Source organism: Toxotes jaculatrix, chromosome 11 (genome assembly GCF_017976425.1).
Source record: "Toxotes jaculatrix isolate fToxJac2 chromosome 11, fToxJac2.pri, whole genome shotgun sequence".
NCBI lineage: Eukaryota > Metazoa > Chordata > Actinopteri > Toxotidae > Toxotes > Toxotes jaculatrix.
The window spans coordinates 14,737,025-14,755,570 of record NC_054404.1 but is presented as its reverse complement, the minus strand read 5'-3'; the positions used below and the strand labels follow the sequence as shown (position 1 = coordinate 14,755,570).

General features: G+C 40.7%; 1 protein-coding gene across 2 annotated transcripts; it reads right to left on the bottom strand.

Moving 5' to 3' along the window:
- Window positions 1-1,449: 1,449 nt before the first annotated feature.
- Window positions 1,450-18,253, bottom strand: fam135a (family with sequence similarity 135 member A). Of its 2 annotated transcripts, XM_041049899.1 has the most exons (21): window positions 17,993-18,253; window positions 15,785-15,914; window positions 14,661-14,740; window positions 13,023-13,162; window positions 12,532-12,602; window positions 12,234-12,407; window positions 11,760-11,886; window positions 10,435-10,588; window positions 9,774-9,851; window positions 9,310-9,359; window positions 8,063-8,221; window positions 7,813-7,886; window positions 7,494-7,648; window positions 5,420-7,370; window positions 5,135-5,295; window positions 4,946-5,037; window positions 4,720-4,817; window positions 3,640-3,791; window positions 3,348-3,458; window positions 3,131-3,244; window positions 1,450-2,585 (listed from the first exon to the last, which is right to left on the bottom strand). In XM_041049899.1, exons 2-21 carry the CDS (start codon window positions 15,859-15,861, stop codon window positions 2,380-2,382), a joined length of 4,224 nt encoding a protein of 1,407 aa, XP_040905833.1. In that variant the 5' UTR covers window positions 15,862-15,914; window positions 17,993-18,253; the 3' UTR covers window positions 1,450-2,379. The 2 variants fall into 2 exon arrangements, with proteins under 2 accessions (XP_040905833.1, XP_040905834.1); XM_041049900.1 differs by lacking the exon at window positions 9,774-9,851.
- Between the last annotated feature and the right edge of the window lie 293 nt (window positions 18,254-18,546).

Sequence of the window (18,546 nt, the reverse complement as noted above, 5' to 3'; positions counted from 1 at the left end):
ATAGTTTTTTTTTTTTTTTTCAGAAACAATAGCATGTTTACAGGTTTCCCTTTTATTGCACTTGCTGCAATTGCAATTGCTGACCACTAAATCTGCTACTGTTACTACTTTTATCTATTTTATATTTGACTTTTACTGCAGTTAGTATGACTACTGTTATCACTGCTAATCACAGTAATAATTTGTCCGATCCTATGAATGGATCTAATGTGCCTGCACCATGTCAGGACACTGGAATCCTCACAGGACTTTGTTTTCTCTTGTTTTCTTGTATGCTGATGTTTTGCCTTTTGGAAATTTTCGGAGCACCTCACAGCTGCTCCGACGGGCTCATTATTGGCCGATTCGGGCCTGTCAAACTACTGCTATTTATTCAAAAACATGATATCGCCAAACAAATTTCACCGTCAAAGCCATGAGACCTTAAGGAGCACAGTGATCTATTTTTTTTGGTCCTAGTGTCAAAAATGTGGATAATACGGGAAGTTTAAAAAAGAGTATTTTCTGCTTTTCTCCAAAAATCCTCTTCTCAATTTACATTGGAGTCAATGGAGCACATGAGAGCAACTCATGTCGATAAAAGGCAGACTATTCAAAAACCATAAATCCTACTGATAAAGTAAACACATTGTGAGAAAGAAGACAAGTGTGGCTACAAAGTTGGAGAATATCACTGTTGTAGAGTAAAATTTGTGGCTGTAGTCGTCGTGTGAAGAAAAAATTTCTGAGACTTTTTTAAAAGCCTCTACACTCTAGGCTGCAACATTCCGCAATACACACCCATTGTGAACTCTGAATTTTTCCAAAATCACTCATGATCATTAAAGGGTCGCCGTTCAAAAACTACACAACTTAGGAAAAAAGTACACCTTGAATACACAAGACTTGTATCTACATTTTAAAGTTTGAATGGTGTTTCTAGGTGAAAGTATGCCAGAGCAGTTGATGTTTGAAAAACACTGAAAAATTGCGACTTTTTTGACAGTTTTTTGACCTTTTTGACCTCTCATTCATTCTCTATGGGAATTTTTTTGCACTTTTTCAGGAATTACGTTGTGAAACCTGAATACTCTGGAGAAAAAAATACAAGCACAGAGTTCGATCGAGCCGCACATTTTGATGTATAATTTCTTGGTGTGCTCTCAACAGTGTGGGACGAGTTATGAACCGAAATTCTAGGTGTAAGAAAAACGAGAATAACAATAGTGTGCGGTGCTACACCCCGCACCACTAATTATTGCCCTTCAAACTGAAATAGTAGTAATTTTATACAGTTTACCAGGTTCTTGGCATTACACTCCACACAAACTCCCGCTTTCACTGTGGGTCTTTAAAAGAACACACCTCACTGTGACACTGCCATCTGCAGGGCCATTTGCTCCATTGCAAAAAAGAAAATGTAACTCAAGACTAGATTTAAGAAAGGAAGGTCATACAACCAACTTCATAATATGCATATTTAATGGTAGAATATGATGATATATAAACTGTCCAAGATTTTTTTTTTAATTCCAAGCAATACTTTCCAGTTTAAACACATAAATAATCACTGTGATACCAACCAAATACTTTCAACAAAACAAGTTCATATTACCAACCTGTGCTTTTGCTGAATCATGATCATTGCTTTAAACCCCTGTAATAAAATGTTGCAATGTTGTAGCCAAAGCTTTATTCTCCCAACACCAGGTTGGGTAAATGTGCAGAATGCTGCAATGGCAAGGAACAGCATAAAGTATTAAGACCAAAGCCAAGGCTGCAAAGTCTGAGCAACAATCCTATTTCAAATGCAATCTTTGCCTTTAAAAATGATGGAAAATTGTTGATAAAAAAGTAACTTGTACAAATGACCATTTTCAGTACAAAAGCTTTTAAAATGTAGTTGTGGTGCAAATCAATGCAGTGTCTCTTAAAATTGGTGGAAAAAACATGGTGCAATGGTGAGGACAGTATGTGCAGACTTGACATGGGCCAGCTCACCAAAACAGCCATTCGTTTTTGTAGCAGCTACATTTCCAGTTCAGCATCTAAAATTAATTGAATTACTTGGAGAAAAATAATTAAAAGTAAAAACATAACATATAAATAACACTGAAAGTATAGCATATGATGAGAGTGAAATCATTTCCCAAACACAAAGAAAACCAACACAATGTTTTTAAAAAAATGGCAGTAGAAAAATAAAAATCCACCATGATTCCAATATAAAGATGAAATGAAAGAAACTGTGATTTTGCTCATATGTCTCTGAAAAGTAAGTACATGTTTGTAAAAACCAAGAGATAATCCAGATACTGTAATCAGAATAAGGTTTAGATGCAGTGAGGTATTAGCTCCACATTCCTCTCGTCCAGCCATGTGTTTGATTCTGCCACAGTTCTACTGAAAGAACTTTAGGCCTGCAACGAGGAAGAACTTCTCCAGGAAGATCTCAGAATCAAGGACGGCGATGTGGGCGGCCCGGCCGATAAGAGAGTTGGCGGTGTTGGGCAGGGCATGAATGACATCATATCGCACTAGATTACAGTCTTTGCTCTGAAGTACTGGCAGTAGCAGGTTCTCAATCATCTCAGCGTACACAGGACCTGGTAATAGACAAGGGAGAAACAAGCTGAACAGGGCAAGGTTTGGTCCATTTGATGCTCTTCAGTCAAATTAAACCCAAAATTGTAAAACTGTATGATAGCATGAGATTTAGTTTGTAGACAAATTTAGGCAGCGCTGATTTAGTCTAAATTGATTTTATCCTTTTCAGTTAAAGAAGTAAAACAAGTTAAAGTTAAAAAAGAAAACTGAGGAGAGGGGAGAGTAAAGAAGTAACAAATAAAGAAGGTGGGAAAGAAAGAAAAACATCCTCAATCACCCCTGAAGAGCAGTGCCAAAAATAGTTTTGTACTTACAAACTACACTGGAAATTGTAAATAATAAGCAGGAAATGCACTAAATGAGTGAAACAGAGTCAAACGGCCCACTAGGGCTCGGTGTGTCAGAGCCCTTAGGACCGGACTTGTTCTGCTTGTTTGCTCTTCCCCAAATTTAGAATCTGCGTCACACCTGAATCTACCAAAAACATCTTGTCCTGACAAGTCATTATATCAGTGTCCCCTCCAGGGAGCTTTCTTCAACTCACCTGTTTGTTTGTCCTTTAATGCAGTTTTGCACATTTCTATTCGAGCAGAATGATAGGGGACATAGCGATCCTGCAGTGACCCCACCAGCACCACATTCTTGAAAAACTGCAGACCTTCAAAAAGCAGATTGATAGAAAAAGTTATTTCTACAATCTTATATTCCATATGCACATCTTAAACTGTATAAAAAAAAAAAAAGGAAATGACAAAGCTAACCAGATTTCTTGCTGAGCTTGTAAAGGAAAGTTTGGCGAGGATCAGAGTGATCACGGCACGTCAGCTGCAGGAGTGACCCTGACTTTTTCCACTTCTGCATGAACCAAAGGCCTAGGAACAAAGTATAACAGTTATCTAACAGGATCCACCACTGTGACAGTGAAGGGTAAAAAAAAAAGAGAAACTCTCAATTAGCCGATTAAAAGAAGCATTAATGGACTCTCTGAAAATGCTAAAATGTGAAATGAAATGTGCTATCTACCAAGAATTAGTTAAATGTTTTGACACTTACCTGTGTTGACTAGAGCAGAGCTGTTGTACAGTGTGCCCAGGTGAGGTCCAGAGAGGGAAAGGAAGGTGTGCAGCCTGCTCAGGTAACATTTAAACCTGGGCCTGCTCAGCACTGAGCGAACTATGAGGTTCCCCAAGGAATGACCCACAAAGCTGCAAATTAAGAATAAAAATAAAAGTGGGATTTATAAGTCGGACATCATCGGAAATCCACTTCCCCCAGACCTTTCTGACGTCGAATGGCATCAGAATGTCTGATGATCGTTTTTTTGGAAAATTCTGCAAATTTCCAAAACCGATTCATCAGACATTCACATCCACTTCACACTGTGAGGACTGTGCGTGATTGGGCAGCTGTGCAGAAGTGAGAAAGGAGCCAGACACTGTACTTCTCTCTCAGACACTCTCTTTATTAAAAAATATCGGCTACAGAACTATTTGTGAAACCTTTAATGTGAGTAACTGAGCCCAACACTATGAATGTCCTCCTGGACTGTCTAAAAATATATGGCATCATCCCCATTTTTACACGATATCTCTCTGTCACAGCCGAGTTTTAACTCTGCCTAATGGTCTGGCTGTTGGAAACAACTATAAACTCAATTGATTTCCGATGCAGTTGGACAGTTTGTCTTAAGAACTAGTTCTGAGAGACCATAAACTGGCCTATCGAGACTGTAAAAACACCAAACATCATTAATATACAACTCTGTCACTGACATACTTTTAGTGTGTGACATAACATTTCAATAACAGGATGTTTTGCCTCAGCAATCTAAATGATAAAGTGTCACACATGTCTAAACCTTATGAAAAATCTGTTACAGTAATAAGTGATTTTTCTGCTTTTACAAACTTTTCTACATATTTATTTCCTCTGCTGTAGAAGACACAAGCTAATTAGTAGTTACAAACTGCAGTATCTCCACAGTATGAATATAGGGCTTCATGTCACAGGTAGTAATCATGCCTTACCACACAATGCAAATACTTAATAACTAACTTATCCTTGAGTGCAGTAAAAAATGTTTTTTCTTAGTAACATTTTGATATTACATTCTGGTAGAGTAGAACATCTTACCTTATCTTTGACACAGTGAGGTTGTATATCTGAATATACTGGACTATTTCATCCAGCAGTCGGTCTGTCATTGACTCAAAGTCAGCAAAGGTGTCATTCTGTAGAGGAAAAGACGAGGCTATGTTTTAGCGTGTGTTTACAGTTGTGTTAACTCATCATGTACAGGCTCATAGTTGTATAATAATGATTTTTTGACAACAGCAGTGTCGTGTTTTTGTCCACTCACTTGATTCCTCTCAGACATTAAGAAGTCTATACGAGCACCAGGCAGTCCAAGCTCCAGGTAAGTCTTTACGAGTCTCAGGTCTGCACTGTTACCTGCAGCAATAAAGGGAACATGAAAGACATCAATCTGATTTTTGAACTTTAAAAAAAAAAAAAAAGACTCTAGAGAAACTAACTTAAGGTTTCCTACCGTCCAGGCCATGGACGCAGACTATGAGGTGGATCCCTTCTTCACAGCTTTCATCTTCCTCCAAGCTGAAATAGGGCACAGTGGATGCCAGCTCAGGCACCTCACTGTACAAGAAACCAGGTAGCCTTAGCTGCTTCATGTCTTCCTTAGCCTTGATGAACCTGCACAATTATAATGTAATAGGTTGATGAATATTAATTTATAATGTGTGAAATGGGACAGTTATCTGCATAAAGTGTAACATTAAGTGGGATTTAAAAAAAAAAATGTTGCAAGATGACTCACGCTTTCATCTGTGGTGTGGGTGCACATTCATACCACCGAAGGCTGGAGGAAAGGGAGGTGGAGGGACAGGGAGGTCTTCCCAAGCTATACCCAACACTGCCTGAGGCTAGGCTGGAGCAGATTGGAGCTTTTGATAAATCCTTGGATTCGTGGAGGTAGCCGATGCCAAACTGTTCAAACAGAAGGCTTGTCTCCTGTGTGGCTGCGTCCCCAACCCTAGTTTGCTCCTCATCAGCAACACCGTTCACAAAAGAGTAGCCGTCACCTTCCTCATAGTAACCATTCTCAATCATCTCATGCTCTGTCTCGTCCTCGTCTTCCTCGCCCTGTGGTCCTGTCTGGATTCCCAGTGTGATAGCAGATGTTTCTACAGGGCTGATCTCCGACACATCGGTGCTAGAGCATGAGCCAAAGTAGTTCTCTACCATCCCACGTTTTACCAGGTCAGTGCTGCTGGTGGCAGAGTTACTGGAGGGGCAGGCAGTATGGGGTTCACTACGTGACTCTTTAACGGTCCCAGAGCCAGCTGCTCCTTCTTGTCCGAATTCAGAAACACCTATTAATTTGGGGTCTGTTTCCAAGTCAGTGGCAGGTTTTATAAGTTGAGAATCAACCGCACCAGTGTCAGGGGTGTATGCGGCAGCGATGGCAGGTCTGTTAGCAATTTCCCCAGAGAAGACTAAACTCTGCTCCTGCACCAACACACTGGACTTCCTGCCTCTGGCTTCAGCTCCACTGGAGCCCCTAGAGGAACCTTCGCCCTCATCATCTGAGGGCAAAGAGTTGATGGACGTGAGAGAGGACTGGACTCCACTCACAGCACTGGTATTTTCTGGGAAAAGAATGTCCCCACTGGGCTTTTGCACAGTGCTTTGCTGAACAGGCCGTGGTGCATTACTCAAAAGGGGCCTCTCAGGCTGTGGGGCAGCAACACCTGATTCAGTGACGCCCAGCCCTGCACAAGTCTGCGGTCCTGGAACAAGCTGAGTGGCAAAGGAGCTGGGTTCACTCTCAATGCCGGAGTCTGAGAGGCGAGACGAGGCACTGGGGGCTCCTCCATCTGGAAGCCTGATACAATCACTTTTTACCTGTACTGAGACCAGACAGGACTGGAAACGCTGTGCAGCCTCTTTACCTGACCTTTCAAACATAGAGTCTGCCGCAGACTGCTGTGAGTCACAGAGATCTGACTGGGTTATCTCAGGAATATTATTACTTAGAATTCCATCAGTCCGACATGGTAGAAGAACTGTTACTTTACCCCCTTGGTATGGGTCCTTGTTACTTGGTTTCACCTCAATTTGTTTCAGCCCAACAGGCCACTGTGGCAGTTTCTGGCCACCGCTGTCAGCTTGCTCATCTTTGTGGAGTGATTGGTTACACGTAGTGTCCACCCCAGTACCTGCCTGAGGGTTATTCTGTGTGTCCAAGTTTGTAAGATTTTTGAAGAAACCTTTTTGATAAGCAGCAGTAGTTGTATTGTCATCTACAACAGAAACAACAGCACTGTTTCCAGAATGTGCTGCTGTGGCACCAGAGTCAAAAGCAGAATTGGTATTAGTCCTTAAATAACTACTTGAGTCCCCTTGCAAGGTATCTTGTTCCTCATCTTGGTTTACAGGAGCTTCCCCTTCCTTGTACTTTGTGCTGGGGTCACTGTAAGGAGCTTTGAGGTTCTTATAGCCCACCAAAACTACAGAGTCCTTGGAACCCTGTCTAATCAGCTTCTTGGAGTTCTCAGTCTTTGAATTTTTCTTTAGTTTGACTGACTTGCCTTTGGACTTAGGAGGTGGATCATAGTTGTCTGGCCAGGTGTTTTCCATAGAGGCACAACGAGACTCGGGTATGGGACTGGCTGCTGCACTACAGTCCTTGGAGTTGGGCTTGTCCGTTTTACTGGACGCTGAGCCAGTCCTTGTATTATGCATGCCCAGCCAGGGTCCATCACGATCTTAATATTGAAACCAGGTAGAACATAAAAAGGAAAAAAATAAAACAAGCAATAAACAAACAAGTCGATCATTACAGCCTAATAACTGTACGTCTAGTTAAGCCGCAATACAGTGTTACTAACCTTCAGTGATAGAATCCAGGTATCTATCCTCAAAGATGATTGGCAGAGAGTTAACATCACCATCCAGGTCTGCACATTCCACAGGAAGCGGAGGCAATGAGAGGAAGTAGCTGGAGCTTTTGATAGCATTAGTCATCTGCTGGTGACTGTGAGCACTGATTTGTGGGGTAAATAACAGTCAAAGAGAGAGGGGGAAAAAAAAGGAGTCAGGGTTTTTCATACTTGGGTTATAGTGTTTCAAACAAGTAACTACTGGAACAGACTTGACATCAGCAACACTATATTTCACAATCAAGACAAACATGCCACTGCAACTTACTGTAGTTCCTGATACGCCAATGCAGATTGTCGTGGATGTTCGAGACAAAAGAAAGCCTCGGCAAACCGCCTTACCTGTAACAGCACCACATTACAGGGCATACCGTCAAGATTAACCGTCAATAAATTACTCAGACGTTTAAGTAAAGTTTTGAATAAGTCATGAGGTCAACAAAGGATTGCAGGAAAGCATTTGAAGATAACTAGTTAGATATTTACATTTGTAGATGATTTCAAAAACTGGGACTCACTCTTAGTGTGTGGTGCTCCATAGCTAGTAGGGCGGCAACATGCTCCTGCAGGGACACCACCTCTAGGAACTGTCCCCAAAGAGCCATGAGCAGAGAGCAGAGCTGAGCCAGGTTCATATTTACCAGTTCTGCCAGCTCGTCAGGGGACTCTGCTTTTTGCTAAAAGTACAAGGACACCCACCAGAGGGCTCAAGTGAGCATATTTCTCTATCATCAACATACAGAACAACAGCAGCTCTATGCAAGAGGGCTTTTCTTTACAGTAGGTAAAATCTGGTAAAATAGATATTCTATGATTGTCTGCTGATTAATTTGTTGAAGATGATTGTTTTCCATTTGTTTTGTGGCTCTGAACAGTAGCTTTCACAATGACTTAGAGTGAGTTTCATTTTCCCCCTGGAGATGATTGTTACTTTTGGTCACGAAAATATAAATAAGAGACCTCTTAAGCCTCAAAGACAGTAGGGTACTGTTATCTTTCATTTCCAAATATTTTCAGTTGCTTGAAATAACCATATAAAGCTGCTGTCCATATGAAGCATGGAAAACAAGCGAATCTACTCCCTTTCACGTGTGCATCTAACCTAATGTCACTGGATATCTAACGTGAGATACTATATTTGGAAATAAAGTGCAATACACTTGAACATACAAGAGGAACTTCACCTGCGAAATGTTCCACAATCATCTACAGAAATTCCTATCATTCCACAGCTCTGCAAAACATCCCCCCTCACTCCCATTATAAAGGCAGCTCACCTATCAGGACTCAAGGACCCAAGGACCCAACCACTACAGACTTGTTATCTCACCTACACAAATATGAAATGCTTTCAGAGTCTAGTTTTAAATGCCATTCTCCCAACTGTGAAGCTACATTTGAACACACGCCAGTCTGCCCACAGATTCTCTAGCAGCACAGAGGACTCAGTGGCATCTTTTCTATATCATTTGTTGACACGCCATGCCTTGAGTCACCTGGCAGCTACAAAGGATTCTCATGACTGGCTCCAGTTAAGCTTTCTGCAATTCAGTATTACTTAGTACCAATCAAAATACTTCAGCTTCACTATCCTCCAAATAGTACATCCCTGGATGAATGGAAAAAACGAACAAATTTTATTCCTGTTATCAGAGGGCCCGTCCTGCCCCATAAACTAAACACCAATCTGACAAAGTGCCAGGCTTGTTGTCCTATTCATATTTTGCATCACTGCTTCTTGAAGGAGGAACTACACAGATCTTACCTTAACTTGTTCGCACAAGTCATCTAGACGGGCCTCTAAGTCGAGTTGCTCTGGGGAGGCAGAGGAACAGCATTAATAAGATTCACTTTTAGAATTTATTGAATAATTATGCTGAAGGTTCTAGGAAGAACCTGTAATACAGGCTGAATGAAGAAGTAGTGTCAGATAGCACTGGTGTCAGAAAGTACATTTTATATGAAATGACCAGAGACAGCCAACAAATTCTACAGTGGCACTGTGTTAGAGGACTCTCTGACCAAGGCCAGTTATACAGATGGAAAGAAAGATTGAGTACATATATATAAATTTATGAAAAGATGACATGACAGCAGTTTAAGTATATTGTCTCTGGTAAGTGGGACATACAGAGGACATGGTGTTTTCTACAGGAAGGAAGCTGAAGTGAAGAGGAAAAGGGAAAGAAAGGCAGGCTGATTTGAGGTACTGTAAGGGTCGGGACATACCTATGTAGACGTGCCTTTGACTTCGGGGATAGGGTCTTCTGAGTACTCTCTCATATAGGACTTGCATGCTGGGCTTGGCTAGTAAGATTGCACATATAGGCATATTTAACCTTTTTATTATCTGGTCTTCTGGGATGGCTTAATATCTGTCCACTTGTGTGGATTAGGTTTGGTAAGTCACAGTTACAACGATGACTTGTGTTTGGGAGCAGTTACAATTTGGCTTTAGTCTACTGGTTAACAGACTTATCTACTGAATGCAAGTATGATTTTGTAAGGTTAATGAACTAAGATTAGTTTACCATAATTTGATCCCTAAATTAACTTAACGGGTTGCTGGTTGTGCAGTTTCTTTAAAGGGTAGACTATGTTAATGTGTAGGGATCAGGTGAAATGACATGAAAACACAACAAACTTGCAATATGTGCGCAACAATGACACTGAAAAGACAAAACAATGAAAATCCATCCAAAGCAAAAAATGAATCAGAAGGTATTATACTGTATAACCTTGAAAGTACTTGTTTCTTCTCAGTGCTTTTAAGTAAAAAAAAAACAAAACAAGTAAAAACAATGTGCAGAGCCATATTTTGGGATTTAGGATTATATTGCTTTACAAACCACTATAACCCCACACTATGACATGCCACAATGGAGTATACCTAGTTCCATTCGATGGGAGGAGGGCAGGTCCTTGGTAATAGAAGTGAAGTAGCCAAAGAGGCCCTGGTAGGCAAGTAGAAGACGGGAGCAAAGGTTTTGGTGCAGACTGAAGGCATGCTGCAGGCAGTGGTCAGACACCAGGAATGTCCTACCCTGAGAGAAGAGACAGAGCAGAGACAATAGATGATTCAACTCTAAATACTTCTACTGCTGTTATGGACACTCTAGCACTTGTAAACAAACTCTTGGACAAAGTAAAATGATCTGTGAGATTTATTCCCATTTAAATTCAGATTTTTTTTAAATTAAATATTCTACATTAAAACCAACCAATGAGTCAACTGTTCCAAATTAAATTTAGGGGGAAACTAATTTTGTAGTGTATTGAGATCCAGCAAACAAACCACTGTTGAAAAAAACATTATTTTTGTTGACAAATTAAGCACTGATCAACGTATGGCAGGATTCCCTCTTTAAAGACTATAGAGAAGAAACTGTATGCCACTACACAGTCTGTGCCTCATTACTCCAGTATTACAATAATGACAATAGTGTCTGGTATTTTACTACTGCCCTATAAATCATAGCAGATTAACCTGCCAGTTATTTCCAGCTATTTTGTCTGCAATTTCTATATGGCATTGCTTTATAGTGGCTTCTTCACAGATCCCTGTAGTGAACTGAAAAGTAGATGATGGGTTCCTATACCCGAGCTGCCCGTTAGTGATGCACCAAAGAGTGATGAGGTGCATTGCCTCTGTTCTGTCTGAGTAACTCTGGTACATTCACACCTCTCATCTCACCACACATCTCAGGGGCCGCTCTAGCTGGCCACCTTCCTCTGTCAGGAGAGGCCAATTACTCCTGGCCAAATGTGACAGTGGTCTGATAGTTTCCACTTATTCTGCCCCATCTGTCAACAACCTGACAAATCCCTCCACGCTTCACATGCAACAAATGAAACAAACCATTCTACCTGAGGTGCAGAACTGTCAAATCTGAGTCCACAGTCCTGTCCATGTTATAATCAAAGCTCGTATTACTGGCAGGCACTCTTGCTAAAAGAATACACACCAGGTTCTTTTTTTCCTTCCCTTTTATTTCTCTCTAATAAAAGGGAAAACAATTTGACTTCCACATCATATCTTTAGTATTATTGGGTTTATGACAGCCATTTGTTTTATTTTTTAAATCAAGTGCTTAAGTTAGTCGTATGTAATACAGAATACATACAGAGATAATGCAACGGTGGCATCTTTATGATTTTTTAAAACCACTCTGAGGTTTAGTAGCATGTACAAATAATGAAAGCGGCATCACTTACATCTGGTGATACTTGCTTGACATAACTGCTGCCGAACACCACATTCTCTAGAGGTGGGATGACTGAGTCTTTGCTCTGTGCTGGAGCATTGCGGTTAAGCCATGTGGTTTTCACTGGTCGAGGAAAACTAGGTAAACACAAGGAGTGAAATCAAACTTAGCTCATCAAGACAAGAATTCAGTGAGACACTCGTAAACAGCTTTTCTCTACTTCATATTCACCGTTGTACAGGACTGTCAATTTAAAATTCAAATGCTATGGTGTTTATTTCAACTGTAATATTAAATTTGTTGTATGGAGGAGGCAAAGAGCTTTGTGTTGGAATCTACTAAAAACAACAATAGTAACTAACAGGATGGACATTAATGTAAGAGCTCCAACACCTGCGCATGAATGTATGACTATATTCAGTGCAAGCAACGGCGTCCTTCTGTGAGTGTCCACATGTTCTCCTGGGTTAGGCTGCAATCTTACCTGATAAGGGGCTGATGTAGTGCCACTAGGGAGGCATGGATGGCTACAGAGATGACAGACAGGTGGAAGTAGTCAAACATGACATTGATGTGTTGGTGGATGCCTCGCTGAAGGCTAAAGTGCAAACGAAGTGTGCGGCCACTGATGTTCTGTAAAGAGCTCGGATCATCTGGCCTGTGGAAATTTAACAAGGAAGACAAAAAGGACCCACTTAGCGTTGGATTTGCATAAGAGATGCAAATATCAAATTCACAAACACTAACACAAGTACATGCAGTTGAAATGTTGCACCACCTACGTGTAATCGCCATCTGTGAAATATAAATCCAAGAAGAGCTGGAAATCCATGTCATTGAGGGACTCTTCCACCTGCGGATATTGTGGAGTGGACAGAGTCAACGTTAGAGTTTGTGTGTAAAAGCAAAGGATGTACCAAGCTTGTCTGCAAGATCTGTCAAAAACACTCCAATGTGCTCTGTTAGAAAGAGGCTGGAAGGAACTCCATCCTGAAACAGGGTTTTTCAAGTGAGTAAACTGCTGAGCAACACAAACTAGTAGAAGCAATTCTAACAAAGACATTCATCCTGACAGCTACACCGCTTTGGGTTAATGAAAAAAAAAAAATCCCTTTGTCACCAAAGTGTTGCTGTCAAACAAACTCATCTCAGTTGGACTGTTTGTTAGTGTACATCTACTTTATGCTAAGTATGCAGAGAGCAGTGGCATTACATAGAAAAATATAAGGCCACAGGCAAAAAACAAATCACCACCTCTCTGTCTCCAACTTACCTTCTTCTCATCTAGCAGCATCATCACTTTGAAGAGCAGGACATCGTTGACCACAACCTCTTCATTCTTGTAGAGGATTTGGAAAGTTTTGCTGCAGATAACATCATCTTGGACTGAAGCAGGAAACGCCAGATCAGAGCCTAGACAAAAACCACAATGATTAACTGTGTGTGAACTGAGAGATCACTTGTAGCGGAGAAAAATAAATAAGAAGCAGTAGCACTGGAACAAAAACAACAGTGTACCTGCAGCTTTGCTGCTTGGACCCCAACGATAGATAAACAAATGAGCCAATGTACAGGTAATGATATAGTGTATATAATAGTATGCCAGGAATTATCTGACAAGGTACATCTTATTGGATCTGGATTGAAGATGACAGTGTACCCGATTCCTCATTTATTGTACTGAACAAGATTCATGAAGTCATACAAAGGGAAAATAAAACATTTGAGAATTGGAATTACATATTCTCTTGATGATCCTCTTTACTTATGAAAGAAAGAACTGAGGGCTTTTTGTGAAAGGATCAGTGCAGGTCTCTAGGACATGGGATGGGGCATATACACAAAGCCTTAGAGAAATACTGAGAACAGGGAGTGGCCTGTGAGAAAAGCCAGTGTGCCCTACCAGCACCGTGCCGAAAAAACATTAAGTGAACCATGATTTGCAATGACAATGACTATTTTCCCCGAAACAGCACTAATATCTGAGGGCTGAAATGAAATTCAAGTAAACACACAAGTCTACCTGAAGTATTACTATGACTTAATTAGTATCACCTGCATTTACAGGGAAACAACCAGCCCTCTGATAAGAAAAGCAGCAGTGCATGACTTTAATGGCTTTAATTGGAGAATTGAGGGCAAAGAGGCTGAGCTTAGGGTTGGCCAAATGGATCCACAAAGGGTACCTGGTAAACCAGAAAAGGTTTCATCAGTGTGTGTGTGTGTGTGTGTGTGTGTGTAGATACAAACTTGTGCACATTAAGATCAAGGGCCCTATTTTCATGGCAGCCAAAAGACCAGCACAAGCAATGCTCTGACAGTTGGGTAATTTCCTGACCTTGAAATTCGCAGTGGCTCATCAACTACCTCCATTCCAGCTTTCTTTTTAGTACAAAAGTAGCATTTCATCTTTATGCCTTAGGGTGCAAATATGTCACATTTTAGGGAGCAATGTGAGCATTCATGATGTAAGATTAGAAACACAACTAAGACATTGTTAGATTCATAGACCGCCTCATTAGCATTTTTTATTAATTTCTATCATCACTGTACCATCTCTCTCTGGATGCAGAGTTGAGCCGCTGTGTGTTCAGGTCGTGCTGCTCTGCACCATCCAGACAACAATGTGATTTCTTGGAAAAGCCTCTTTCCATTTGTTGAGCTGTTGTTGTCACGCATCATTGTGATTGGCACGGCTGTGACTGGCTAAGAGTGAATTTATTAATCATCACACCCTTCGATTTATATTCTACCTCAACCAGCCCTTTTGCACTTTGCACTGTGGACCTACATGAACCTAGATAGTGCTTGAGATGTCCACACTGCATTTTCTGTTGTGTTTGCCCTGTTAAAATGGGGTCCTGAGTGTGGTGGGGAAAAAAACTGTTTATACTGTTTAAACTTAATTTACCTCCTGGGTGAAGTAGACTGGTCTCAACTTTGTGAGGGACCCGGGGTGGCACCTTCAGACTAGCACGAATCTGGTAGAACCTGGAAACACAGACAAATTGTTTGAAAATTAATACTGGTTTGAAAAACTTGCACTATTAGCTTTGGTCCAAAGCTTCATTAGAAACTCTGTGAAAGGGGAACAAACCACACGGGTTAGCTACAAATGCCTCTACTTGTAAAATGACACTACACCTTTCATAAATGAATAATGAGCACTTTCTTTTGCAGTCACTCATGTAGTAAACCTGAGCTCTTAAAGCACTGATGAACTGGGAGAATAGAGCAGGAGTTTTATCTCAGCACAGTGAAGTGTCACTTCACCGCTGCTGTAAAAAAAGAATTTCCAGATGTTAAAGACCACAACTGTTAGAGCTGTGCAGTTTAAACAATGTGAGTCATTTTTCCTCATTAGTTTTCAGTCTTTGTTGGACAGCTTGTTAGACGTTTGCAAGAAGAGGAAAAAATGGGAATCAAATATTTGATGGGGTACATTATTCCTAATTTGGCAGTTATGACAGGAAAGCATAGAACACCAAACCACACAGTGCCACAACCAGTGCTGTATCAGGGGAGCAAGAATTGACAATTTAACTCATATGGGAAATCTGGAATAAGGGAGCATAAAAGCTACCACGTGAAACCTACGTGGTTTATTTAGTGTAAAATATTATGCTACACTGAAATGTGATGGTCAGGTTCTGTAAGCATTTACCCTTGGATCCTTACCTTTAATCTTCACTGTGTCATGTAGGAGGACGTCATCATGACATTTTACACAAATATATTAAATAGTATACTCGAGCACTGTTTGGCATATTCTTTGATATCTCTACAAAGAGGATTTTTAAGCCCCCTGAAGGTCTAAACAAGATCGCCAACTGAACCCAGAATGGCTGGGACACTTGCAGTATACATCCTGGTCCCTTTCTACCACAAGCTGGAAATCAGAACCTGTTCAACTCCTCTCAACTTATCCCATCAAAGCTAACCTATTTTTAATTAATAAGGTATAATGTATGCTTGGGAAAGAAAGTTCTTTGATAAAGCTTCAATGAACTGCGGAGACAATGAGACGATACTCACCCTCTCTGGAACAGGTCCACATTGTAGAACTTGTGGAGCTCCACAGAGAACTCCACTGTGGCCTGGACTTCAGTCATCTTGGTCTCTACAGGCAGCGGTGCCTTACATCATCTGGGATACACCTGTAGGCCTGCAGGCAAAAACAGTCAAATCTGTCATTTCAGCTGCACAACTCTTTAAAATAAAGAGATGGACAAAACCAAACCAGACCAGACTACAACTGTAGTGTATTACTTGTTAAAATCATCCCCCAAGCCTCATAAGTCCTAATATATCCAAAAAATCAGAAGCCAACAATTAAAAAGAAACAGCAGTAGTCATACAATCACAACCTCAAGTTTAAGGTTATGCAAAACGCGGGTGATGGTCAGCTTTTCAGGGGAATTATTACTAGGGCATGAGGCTTACATTTGGCATACATAGGAGGCATCGTGTCCTCTGAGCCTAATTTGTTAACAGCCCAGATAATTATAGCAATAGTATGACAGGGTAGAGGAAAATACTATGAATAAGATCACAAAAATAGGCCTGAAATTTAATATCACTGATTTGTAACATCAGAAATAAACCCAGACATCCTTGTCATTAAACATTTTTAACTCAAGATATATTTAGACCTAATTAAAGACAAGGCCATAGAGTTGTTTTTGGCTGCAGTAGGGGCCAAATAGAACTGGCAAAAACAATCATACAGACGCTCCCTAAATTAGTCATGTATGAAATGAATAAATCATCCACTGGGAGACAACATGTCATTGTGCTCATGCCAGTGAAAACCAATATGAGACACAAAAGGCCACCATGAATTTGACCTGACACACATGCCTGATGCAGAGCAAATAGTACCAGGTTACATTAATATCCAAATATGCTTCCCTTCCTAGAAGAAGTGATCTTTAAGAGCTGTCAGTTAAAAACAAATTTCAGTCGGCACAGGACAGAGGACATACAAGGACACCAGTAGCTAAATGAATTAATTGGCTGTCCCTGACGCATTCATGTTTTAACTTACGTGCTAATTCCCTTTACTAAGACCTTGAAATAGCCACTTATGTAATTATTTTACAAAAAGTAACACAAGTTGGACTGACAGACAGATCAGAAACTCAGACATATGGCTCAAGTGACAAATTACAATTTATAGAAAACTAGATTACTATTTCAAATCAATGACAGCTGCTTGTATTGAGGCTACTGTGAAACTAAGCTGCAAGGTCTACAATAATAGCATGGGGAGGGAAAAAAAAAGGTTTGAGTATAACCTCCGTGTTAGACGGATGGTTTCACAGCTCTAATGCAGAGACATGCAAATGTTTACACGAACAACATTTACAAAAAATTAAAATTTACATTTAGGGTCAACATTACAAGTTTGTGATCCAGTGATTTATGAGTTAAGGGGTCATCAGAGCAACTGGTTTATCAGGTTTAGTCTTAGCCAACAGCTTTGTCTGAAGGTGTAACACTGCACTTAGGTAAAGGCTATTAATATTGCTAATACAAAAGGTGAGGTAAGGCGCCGACCGGTTGGTAAGCTGTCAGTAAGAGCTGGCTGCGGATGGGAAAACGTCCACTGAAAACGTTTGTTTGTGCTTATATTATAATTAATACAAAACTGTAATTAGCAAATAGCCACAGTCAAACAAAATGCCACATTTCCCTAACCAAATGCCGGCAACTGCTGACAAGGAAATGTAACTGGCACAATCCAAGCCACCAACCCACCTCGAGGAAAGTAAAATTAATACCTCTGGTCTTATTAAAATGTATTTATGGCAAGGCCTTAACATACATCGGCTGATGGTTTCTTTTTTTAAAAAGGGGAACCTTTATGTCCACAGTTCAAACCCAAAACGGATACAAACCAGTTCAGAAACAGCTGTTTCGGTTATAACTTATGTACACAGTTTTGATGCTACTACTTGAGTGGGGTGATAAAGGTCCCTAGCTGGTGGGCACAATCTCGGCAAGGATATCCTTTGGGTTACAGGTGGGAAGCTACCAAAATAACATTTTAGAGAGGGCCGACTAAATGTGAGGAACGACCCGCCAAAGACATAACAAAACGTACTCGAACGGACCAACGGAAAAAAGTCTCACTTGATAGTCAGTTAGCTTACGGTAACAGTTAGCGTAACGTTAGCCACCCACCGCACAGTTGCCACAGGGGTCTAACATTAGCCACACAGTCGAGCTAACGCTACTTACCATTGCGCTGGCAAGCTAACATTAGCTAGCTAACCAACGTTAGCTCCAATTTCAGTCCCCTTGTCGTCCTTTCACTGCGGATTGCTGACAGGAGAATGATACTCCGCTGAGTGTTTCACTTCCTAGTCTGACTAACGTTCTGGCAGGGACGCCCGTAAAAACGATACACTGAGCAGACTGGCCATGTACCTCTCTGGATAGTGCTGTCTGCTAGCTGTCCAGCTAACTCTGCTCAATCTGAAGAGCTGACAGCAGGCGCAGCTCCAGCTGCACGCTCATGAACGTTTAACTGTGCGTTACTGCACATACCAGAGGCGCAGCTGACGCCACATGAAAAATTGCTGCCTTTAAATGGGACATTGAAGATTGGGATACATGTTCAAATGATAATAACGATAAGAATAATTATAGTAATAAAGTAATTGTCAAGATAATAATAATAATAATAATTAATTAATTCTTTGGCACTTCAGATGGAGTTTTTACAAAATACTTGGATTCATTCTTAAAGGATTATGCAATAAGTTTTAATTATTTAAACCTATTCACATCTT

What these genes read in the sequence shown, in the direction of transcription:
- fam135a (XM_041049899.1), bottom strand. Translation starts at nt 15,861, where the DNA reads ATGACTGAAGTCCAGGCCACAGTGGAGTTCTCTGTGGAGCTCCACAAG. An exon ending in GTGGACCTGTTCCAGAGAGG is followed by an intron (nt 14,741 to 15,784) that starts GTGAGTATCGTC and finishes CTGTGTTTCCAG; the next exon opens with GTTCTACCAGATTCGTGCTA. An exon ending in CTCTGCTCTAGTCAACACAG is followed by an intron (nt 3,459 to 3,639) that starts GTAAGTGTCAAA and finishes CTTTGTTCCTAG; the next exon opens with GCCTTTGGTTCATGCAGAAG.